At 41.3% G+C, this 10,825-nt stretch overlaps 1 protein-coding gene across 1 annotated transcript; it reads right to left on the bottom strand.

The window, feature by feature from the left end:
• Positions 1-5,447: 5,447 nt before the first annotated feature.
• LOC109648142 (protein c-Fos-like) lies at positions 5,448-7,978 on the bottom strand. Its single transcript, XM_069514986.1, has 4 exons — positions 7,649-7,978; positions 6,984-7,208; positions 6,764-6,871; positions 5,448-6,654 (listed from the first exon to the last, which is right to left on the bottom strand). Exons 1-4 carry the CDS (start codon positions 7,781-7,783, stop codon positions 5,986-5,988), a joined length of 1,137 nt encoding a protein of 378 aa, XP_069371087.1. The 5' UTR covers positions 7,784-7,978; the 3' UTR covers positions 5,448-5,985.
• Positions 7,979-10,825: the final 2,847 nt, after the last annotated feature.

The following is a 10,825-nucleotide window of genomic DNA, read 5'->3' as shown; positions in this document are numbered from 1 at the left end:
GTAAATAAATACAGCGACACGTTCTGAGCTGTGAGGTTCAGGCGTCTGCTGCAAAACACAACGATGCTTGTGATATTAGAGAAGGGAAAACAATATATTAACCTGGGACAATCTGACCTCATGTTTATACAAGACACAAAATGATGAAAGATTGTCAATTGTAAAAAAAATATTTTATAGTCTTGTTTCATGTGATATCATCTTTCTATCTTCTTTTTCTTATCATCTTTTATTGGTTTTTATCACCTTTCATTTTATTTATTGATCTATTTTTATTGTTCTTTTATTGTTTTTGAATTCCAACACTACTTTTACCACCTCAACATTGTTGTCTGGCTTTCTTGTCACATTTCATCCGGCCGACTGTTATATTTCCTGTATTGCTTTGCTGTCAAAGCACTTTGTAAACTCAGTTTTTAATGGTACTTTACAAATACAGTTTATTATTACTATAATTATTATTATTATAAATGTTACTTTTCACATGTACAACAATGTTGCATCATCATATGCAGCAGAGCTGGACAGCACACAGTGCAAACAGTCAATTGATGCAGTGGAAAGAAACATCATAAAGAAATGGAGGGTTTACCGATTAATGTTTAGATACATGAGAAGGTTTTTTTTTAGCTTTGTCAAAAGGTTAGAAATGTTTCACATGAAACCTGAACTGCCCAAAAGAAAAGGAAAGCTCAAGATTTTGCAAGACTCCAGCATGCAACAGGCGTTACGTCAATACATTTCTAACAGACAGGAACTGAAGATAATTTCACAATATAACTTTGGTAAAAATGCAACACTCCTGTTAGTAGAGCAAAGCTTCTGGTTTGATTATATTCAAGGTTCATAACATAGATGACCGCACATAAGGGACCTGGGGCCATCTAGTGGGTCAAACTGGTTCTGTTCTTTAGACTAAGCTTAGCATGTGTGTGGCACAGTGTGGGAAGAATTGCTTTAACATGGAAGTTTGTCCATCCATTATCTATACCTCGTATTGTTTGAGGGTCTCAGGCTTGAGCCAATCCCAGCAGACCAAGGATATATTGCCAGACCATGACAGGGCCGACACAAAGAGACAACCGATCATCCACACTCACATTCACAGTCTCCAGTTCTTCCAACATGCATGTCCTCAGGAGGAAGACTGAACCCATACAGGCACAACAAGGCCCTGACCTGGCAGGTTCAAACCCAGAACCATGGAAGTTCAATGTCATTCAATGGCTTCGACCTATTAAACAAAACTTAATTTAACTAGGGAGTTGTGATAGTAAAATACCTTTTTTAAATGAAGGATAAAGTGTTAAGTTGCTCTTTTGCAGGATCTTGACTCTAGTGAGGGAGCCATGTTCTTTATGACTGTGTGTTTTTTATTTAGACACAATTCTGCTGTTTGCCTTGTCAACTCTATTTGACAGCAAACAAACTGTAGCTGAGTGATGAAGGATTGATAAACTTCTATTATTGTACATATTTCAAACCTGGTCCAATAAAAGTATGTGATTACTGCTCCTGTTATATTAGAAATCTATTTGTTCCGTTCTCAACTTCTCATTGCTCGGTGATATTTATAGATTTTCATCTGTCTTTAATATCACCATAATTGCATAGTATCCATCCATTATGTGTGACTGGTAAATCTGGATTATGAAACAGACATATCATACTTTGTGTTGGCTGGGGTCTTTTTGAAAATCCCAAAAGCTATTATTTTTCTGTCAGCAGCTCGAGGATTACCCAATTACAGATGATAGGGCCGTCCGGTTTCCAGGGAAACATCCTTGTTCCTGATCCTATGAGATGAGACGAGAACATGCCGCTGACTGGGGAGTCTGACGGTAAGTGAACAGTAATTATTGGATGGAGTAATCCCTCAAGTATTGTTGCCTAGTGCTTCAAAAAACCTCTTAAAAATAGTGTGCTGCGCACTCCTCCATGCTACAGACTAAAAATAAAATCCACAAAACTTGACATTCATTAACAGTAATTGTGTCTAATCTGCATTTTCACATGCTTTAAATACACTGAAATATAAAATCACAACTGTCTTTTAAACCTTACAAGGTCTAAAACCATTTTTCATTCACAGATTCATAGTGGATTAAACATTTCAAGTGATGAGACGCAGACCGGAAGCTTCTTGTAAAACTGCTTTAATGATGCAACAATTGATTGACTAACCTTTTAATCTCTTCTGGGCACTGGTTCAGCATTGTGTGTGTGTGTGTGTGTGTGTGTTGTCTGACACAAGTGTCAACACACCCTGTAACTGTCACTCTCTGACTTACACTTGATATCACTTCTACGTGCAATTCTAAAGCAGAAATTTCACTATACTTATCAGCCAGACTGATGTTAAACACAAGACTGATTTGTGACACATGAACACACAGAGGGTGCAGTAGAAACCCTGTTTTACAGGATACTGTGTCAGATGGAGTCACTCATGATGGTCAAACACTGAAAGGAACATATAAGAACAGATGTACAATAGAATATAGACAGAGTGTAATTTAGCATCACAGTATGACTCTATCACTCTCGGCCACATGGGAAAAAATTGGGTTTCCTAAATCTTCTGTATTCATGTCTCGACAAAAGAAAAGGTACCAGGGGATTGACTCTCTGTGAATATGGAGCCGAGCCAGACTGACTCCTCGTCGTCGTGGCACTGAGGCGAACTTGCCTGTTTCATCATCACTGTGCTCACAATTAGACCTGGGGAGGATCTCTCTCTCTCTCTCTCTCTGTTTCTGTCTGTCTGCCTCCTTCTCTCCCTGCTTCCCTCATACACACATCATCTTCTCTTCTTCCTCCCACTCTCTCCTCTCGCTTCAGTTTCCTCCTCTCTTTCTATCAGGCGCACGCTGCTGCCTGGTTCCTCCCCTGGGTCGCAGCAACGACGCAGGTTGGCGTCATAGTGGTCTAATTTTACTGCTGTTGATGCTGATGTTAAAAGAAGCAATAGGCACCTGCTATTTCTGCTGCTACCCCATCTCCCTGTGGCCGGCGAGAAAGGTATTAATAGACAGAGTTATTAGGCCCTGCATGGTCGCACTTAGAGGCTTTATTGAGGAAAAAGAGTCTCTGCTTAAGTGCAATGGAAACAAGACAGGTACTCAGAATTCAGCTGTTATGCAACCACGACAGTGCTGATGAAACAACAGTTTAAATCCTAACAAAGGAGGCAGCTTTGTTCTAGTGTAACGTGAATTCTTTAAATTCTATCAAATATTTGAATCTCTTGATTTCGAAGTTCTCTGGAAGAGTGGGTCAACAGGAAGCAGAGTGACAAGGACTGATATCCAGGCTGTGTTGCACAAAAAGGGTGTGTCCACTGGGAGGGCACCAACGTCAGAATGTCAGTTATTGCAAGATGATTGACTTCCATCCAGAAGTCACACACACACCCACACACACACACCAAACCTAACCCAAACCCTAACTTAACCTTAAAAACGGTTTTTTTCCCCTCATTGTGCCACTGTGGAAACAGTTTTAGGTCCTCACAACATGAGTAATACCTGGACCTCACACCCGCAAACACTCCCTGTGTAAAACCATGAAGCAATCTATTATCAAATTCATCTTTATATGATGCAATGTTGATAGAAGTTGACATGAGCCAGTGAGGTAAAGTAATGACAAGTAGAAGGGAGTGGCTGGGAGGATTTTTCTCTTGAATCACAAAATAGGTGAAAAATTCTGCCAAGTGTATTTCAAACGGCCAAATCATGAAATCAGCTCATAAGTGGTTAGCAACAACGTAATTTAGTTTAATATGAAATTATATGACTACTGTGTTAGTGATGTCTGCATGTTTGCAGATATTTCTTCTGAATCACACTTTTTTGTTGAGAAAAGATGGAAGAAACATGTTTACATAAGTGTACACACATAGACGGATGCGTGTAACTTACAGGATTAACCTCACATATACCTGAGGATACAAGTTGAAATGAAGAACCCAAACAATGTTAAAACCTTCACTTAAATTAGGTTTTTAAAACTCAATAATTAAGATGTCAAGGTGAAGAAGAAGAGTTGTGTTCACTTAGTTTTTTTATGCGCTGCCATTAAAACAGCAGAAGCAACAGGCATTTTGAAACTACCTTGATGGTTTAAATCGGCCTTATCGCTCAAGCCATTAAATAAAGGTCAATAAACTGTCTCATATAAAATGGTGCATCATGAGTTCATTATATGGTTCTGGGTAAAAAGAGTTGAACAACTCATCAGACATTTATTGTTAATTACCTAAACCAAGGAGCTAACGTCTGGTTGTTGATTTGTTTGATTTTGAGCGAGAATATACAAAAACTACAAGACGGATTACGATTAAACTTGGTGGAATGGTGTAGTATGGTGTAGAGAAGAGTTCATTCAATTTAGGTGTGGATCCAGAAATGTTCTTTTCTGTTCTTTAACAGTGGGCATTTAATCCAACATTTTCCTTGATTTCTCATGGAATAGTTCATGGATCTCGGTGAAAGAAATCAGGCACATTTAATGAGCTGATATCTGTGAGTGTGTGAATTTGAAGCAGCGTGATTGAATTTAAGGAGGTATCATTACTGCAGTAGCAACCAATACAAAAAATATAACATAGCTAGACTATTTGAGACTCCTGTTTCTAGATCACCACCTTCCAAATGATATTTTTCCATGTGACCTCTTCATCAAACGAGACATTCTGATGTGATGTTGACGTCTTTACACCTCTGCTCCAGCTGGCTGCTTGTTCTCGTCCATTTGCAAGAACGGCGAATGTTTGTTGAGTCCAGACTGTGCTGTCTGTGCCTGTCATGCATTATTACTGAGGACACAGGGTTTCACGTGGGAAGTGATATTCAGAGATCACAGAGGCAAATGAAACCAGTGCAGACGCTGGTCGGGGATTCTCTTGTACAACCAGCCACATGTGTGCAGACGTTGTCTCTGCGGAGAGAATAAACACACCACCTCGATTACAGGCATGCAGGAAATACATTCTATTCCTCTTTGCTGCAGACATACCAAAATACGTGAGGGTCAGACACAGACATGTTGGTGTCTGTGCAGAAACAGTGAGACTGATCGAGCTGCACGTCTCACACACCCGCAGCAAGCCAAGCCCACTTCACGCTCCAAATATGGGCAGAGGAAGCACAACGTCATCGCGCTGGGTTTGCGAGTTGAAAAAAATGGAAAGAACGCACTGACGTAAGAGCCCTGACGTATAGTTAACCTTGGCAACAGACGGAACAATAAATAGAGCCAGTGAAGGTGCAGGAAAAATACTTCTATGCCTCCACGGAGGCTAATTTTAGAGGCTATTATAATTGTGTGATGTACACCACTGGGGCTGTATATAATATATATATACATATACACATATACACATATACTGTATGTGTGTGTGTGTAATGAGAGGAGAGCCACAGATTCAAACAGAAGAGAGTTGCTGAATTTGAATATCACTATATTTTATTTACATCTCTTACAAACAACATTCATTTTTTTCTCGCTCTTAGTACAAAAAAATAAATTGAAATTTCATAAATTAAAAGCACTAATGTTTTCACAGAAAACTTCCATTTACTCAAAGATAGACCACTCAGACCAGGGTTAAGACAAAGCACGTCAGGTTTTTTAGAATTTTTTTAGTTTCACAAACAGCTCACAATAACTCCAGATTCCATCAACCAGAAAACAAACTGGATCAATAATAACTATTGCTCAGAAAACACATCGATACTACAACAACTCTTGTTATCTAGCACCATAAAATCATATATTAACTCATAAAATTACTAGGTGGTAATAGTTAAAACATGCTTTTTAACTTGCTACATTGGTGTATTAGGCAAGTATAGATGAAGGCAAATCAAATCATAAATAATTTGCTGCCTGGTACGAGTCCAATCCATAGCCCTGTGATCTGCACATCTATCTCAAAACAATGTGCTTGATAGGAAGTATAATTGTTTTTTGGAAGAGTCTTTAAAGGGCCAGCAGGGTTGGTGAACTGAGGGAGTCAGAGGACTGGTCGTTGCTGCTGCTTCCTCTCCGGTGGGCAATGCCACAGGTAGGGAAGGTCTCTGCCTCGGGGAAGGTAAACACAAACGAAGACGTGAAGGTGGTGCAGGCCGGGGTGCAGGTCACCACGGGTGTGCACAGGGGCTCAAAGTCATTGGTTTTGGCGTGAAGGGGCTCCCACTCCTGAGTGGCGTATAGGGAGTTGGACAAGTCGACCTCGGGCACTGAGCGTGCAGTCTCCATCTCCGTCTTGGCCAGCAGATCCAGAGACTCCTCCAAGACAGAGGAGTCCAGGTCGGTCATCCTCACCGTGCTGCTGGAGACGGTGCAAGTAGACAGGACGGAGCTGCTGCTGGAGAAGATGGAGTTGGAGGTCGAGGTGAAAGTCGGCTGAGCGAGAGTGGCGACAGACGTTCTGGGGATGGTGGTCTGCAACTGGGAAGACACCTCGGTGGAGAGGCAGGGGTGGGCAGGGGAGATGGAGACCACTGGGAAGTCTGTGTCCAGCTCAGAGGGAATTTTGCAGATGGGTTGGTGAGCGGCCAGGATGAACTCAAGCCTCTCTTTCTCCTTCAGGAGATTAGCGATATCATTCTGCAGGTTGGACTTCTCATCCTCAAGCACATCCGTTTCCTGTAAAGGATAGAGAGAAGGGGGCGTTAAATTGGCTGCTGGATAACATGGCTCTTTAAATGTGGTGTGAAATAAACGCTAATGAACAGTAAATCTTTGGGATACTTACAGCTTGCAGAGTGTCAGTAAGCTCTCGCCTCCTGTTGCGGCATTTGGCTGCTGCCTGCTTGTTTCTCTCTCTGCGAACTCTCCTTTTCTCCTCCTCCTCAGGTGATATCTGTACAGAAGAAGAAGAAGGAAAAGTTAAGACCCAAGTCCTATGATGCGCCACAATACATTACTGCTTATTATAACACATATAAAGAAGAGGATGGTTGAGTGATAATTACCTGTTCTGCTCTGCTCCTCTTGGAGTTATGACCCTTGGATGCTGCAGACCTCATAGCTGGTGTGGGGTAGGCAGGGCAGGGGCTGGAGCTGTAGGGGTGAGGTCTGTGGGAGGGGGCCACCGAGGAGACCAAAGGTTGGACCATCCACTCCAGGTCGGGGGTCGTGGAAATGGCTGTGACGGTGGGGATGAAGGAGGCACTTGATGCTGTCAGGTCAGTGAAATCCTGGAATGAAAAGGAATAGAGGATCGTGAGTGCATTTGGAAGACTTTCAGGAGGGAGGGGGGAGGGGGGGGGGGTGCAAAGCTGCAGGATGGGCATGAATGAAGCAGAAGGGGTCTATAAAAAGATGGATGGTTTAAATATATCCTTGTGATGTCAGCTATGACGTTGCACTCTCTGTGGAGTTTCCAAGTGGATGAATGAAAACTGCCATGCATTGTGAAGCTCAGGTCAACAGACTATTTCATGAACTGTCTGTCTATATATATATATATGTATATTTATATAATAACAAGATTTATCTTAATCTCTTAATCTTATCTGCATTATTCGGTTAATGTTAAAGGGCTTTTATTTTTTCAATTAGTTCCTTACATGCACTTAAGAAATATGAAACCAGCGACATTAAAATAAACGTTTGAATAGAGTTTCACTGGACATACCTGAGACTGAGGGGAGCCCATGCTGGAGTAGGACCCCGCTGGGGAGGGGTAATATCCCAGGTTGTCCCCGGCCGGTGAAGCGGTGCTGCAGCGGGAGGAAGAGTCGCACTCCGCGTTGAAACCGGTGAACATCATGGTTCCCAGGGAAATACAAATTCAAATGAACAACAAGTAGGAAGATCCAGACAAATCTGCCGCAGTAGTGCTGTGTGGAGTTGAAATGAGGAAATCCCTTTGGCAGGTTTCTGAAGTCTGAAGTTCTTCTCCCGGTTTGTTTTCTTTTCTCTCAGCTACAGAAAGTTTGAATGCCAACTCTGCAGGCTCGCAGCGACTTTATAGTCTGTGAGCAGCCGGCCCAATGACGTCGGCAGAGGGGAGTGCTCCTTACCGAGCACCGGGGGGAGGACAAACATCAAAAACCCTGTTGAAAACGCAGCAACGCTCCCAGCTATTGCTTTTTTATTATTTGAATCCCCTAAATATTAACTTTGAGCTGTGTTCCTCTGTCGTTTCAAGATAATAAACCGCGCATTTAACAATATTTGTCAAATTTACCCCCGAGAAATGGAATGTTCCAGAAAAGGGATCCCCAGTACGTAATTTTCCAAATATGGTGCATCCTGTAATAGGGGCGGGTCCTGCTGGGAAATGCAACTTCCGGGATTGGCCGACAGCGACGTGACGTTATGCAAGAAGACAACAAACACAGGCTGTTGTTAGAAAGTAAAGAACTGGGATGATAATGGTCAGCAGAAGTACATCCTACACACCACAGGATAGATTCGGACATGCCAATGTGTCTGCTCTGAGGCAAAGTGTGACTAACACACGCAATCAACCACACACTTCAGCACTCCTGATGTATATGACTGTTCTTTAACATATATGTTTTAGCTTGTATCAATAATTATATCCCTTTTACTTATATAGGCTTTGAGGCCTTTTTATTGCTAAGTGCATAACATGGTTTGAGACAACTTTTGCAGGGTGAATCAGGTTTAAAGTCAATTGGTCTGGTGTTTGCAGATTCAAAGTTTTTAATTTGGCACATTTTACACGATTAGTGTTGGAATTAAAGTGAAAAATAAGAACTAATCAACGCAGGTTTAGCTAAGATGATAAATATGTAACTCCTCCCGGAACGACTCTACTGTTTATTTTGTATGCGTTTGTACCATTTTAATTGCCTGTAATCTGTGTTTATGTATATCTGTTGTGTATTTTTTTTTGCCGGAGCTGTGACTTAGACTTCTATTCTGTTCTAGAAACAACATGGAGTTGAGACAAAGTGCTTTACAACCATAGCAAAGGAAACAAGCATTATGTTAGAAATAAGATTTGTGGAAAATAATAACACAGTAAAATCTATCAGCAATAAACACAGATATTCAAAGACATAGATAAAGAAAACAATGTTAGACATTAACAGAAAGTTACCAGAAATGGTACAGAGGGCTGTGGAGGGGGATTTGCATGAAGTTTCATTGGTACACCCAGACAACTTTATGTAAACATGAAGCAGGTTTATCCATGAATTTATGACAGAGCAGACGCTGTTGCGTGTGTACTATGCCTTCAGGCGGTGCTTGTACCCGATGTGTGCAATCCAAGCAAGGGTGTGTTCAGTTGCAGAGCCAGCTGATAACAGGTTCCTGAGGTGTACTTTTCCACAACAGCAGTTAGCAATTTCTCCTCCTTTCAGCAGTGTTTGAGTTCGTCCAGTGAGGTGTTCCCCCTATCAGACTGTGGCAGGGGGAATCCTCACACCTCTCCCTAGCTGTAGAAAAACCTGAAATGCAGCTGGACACATCACACTTTACATTGATCTTTAAATTGATGTTCAACTGATTTTCTAAATGTCTTTACAACATGTACACGACAGTATTTCCATTGCAATACGCACCCAGATTAAGATAAAAGAATAAAAAAGTAGGACTTTTAGGACTAACACAAGGACCCCATGTTAGTTTTACTGATGTCAATGTGTTGATGCTATAGTTTCTTTGTTGTTAATTCATTTAAATGGAGGGAGGACAGAACAAATGGAAAAAGCTACGACAGTAAGATTTTATTATTATTATTATTATGATAATTATGATAACATATTTGTATTGTTGTTTTTGTAAATTCTATTGGATCAATTAGAAGTAGTGTAATTACAACGTGTTGCATGCTGCGGTTTAATGTGTGTTGTTAACATGAATAAAGATAAACAGTGTAAGGTGTGTTGGCTGGGACAACATGTCAGCACAGATATACAGATAAATAACAGGGTTATTGTGTGAAGGTGCATCAATGTAGGTTAAAGCTCTCTTTCCCGCGCTCGTGTTTTGTTTAACATTCCTGGTTGCCCTAGCAACACTCCACCCCTTCGCGTCAGTGACGTCCTTGATTTGCATAGCAACAAAGATCGCTTGTTTTTGCAGTGAGGAATCACTCGGCAACGAAAAACAGAAAACCGGCCGCGCAGCGTCGCCCTACCGCACACACACCCGACGTCATTACGTCAGCGGACGTCTAGACACGTCTGGGTTCCGGTGAAGAGGGGTGTAGTGAGAGCTCTGTCTGTTCTCTCGTCTCTGTGCGGAGCAGCGGAATGAAACAGGACACCAAACAAAACGTGGACTCAATGTTTGAGTGTTTTTGTTTGACTGGTTGGAAAGAAGAGCCGCTTCACTACCACTGAGCCACTGTACTGAACACTCTGACTCTGTGATGCAACAATACACACACAGCAGAGTATAAATACAACACGGGTCAATAATTAGCAGGTAGAGGCCACATGGTAAACTCGATTTAGAACATGATGATACACAGACAGATAGATAGACAGGAAGACAGGAAGACAGACAGACAGACAATGAGATATTTAAAAATAGAAAGAATATAAATATAAATACTAATAAATATCAGATTTTATTCCCCTTTGCTGCAGACATACCAAAATACGTGGGGGTCAGACACAGATATGTTGGTGTCTGTGCAGAAACACTGAGAGTGATCGAGCTGCACGTATTTTGTATATTTCAAAATGTTTACGCACACTCTTTTATATACATATACATAAATATGCATATATCAAGCAACAGATAAAGTATTGCAGGTATTAGGAGGAAAAAAATGATATTTTGGGAAAAGTACTGTAACACTCACACTCTACTATAAGTTGACTTTATT

Source organism: Paralichthys olivaceus, chromosome 19 (assembly GCF_024713975.1).
Source record: "Paralichthys olivaceus isolate ysfri-2021 chromosome 19, ASM2471397v2, whole genome shotgun sequence".
NCBI lineage: Eukaryota > Metazoa > Chordata > Actinopteri > Pleuronectiformes > Paralichthyidae > Paralichthys > Paralichthys olivaceus.
The sequence above is the reverse complement of the archived record's forward strand: the minus strand, read 5'-3'. Positions and strand labels throughout refer to the sequence as shown.

Coding starts and splice junctions, on each gene's coding strand:
- LOC109648142 (XM_069514986.1), bottom strand. CDS start 7,783: ATGATGTTCACCGGTTTCAACGCGGAGTGCGACTCTTCCTCCCGCTGC. Junction 7,209..7,648: donor TGGGCTCCCCTCAGTCTCAG/GTATGTCCAGTG, acceptor TTTTCATTCCAG/GATTTCACTGACCTGACAGC. Junction 6,655..6,763: donor TTACTGACACTCTGCAAGCT/GTAAGTATCCCA, acceptor TATCCTTTACAG/GAAACGGATGTGCTTGAGGA.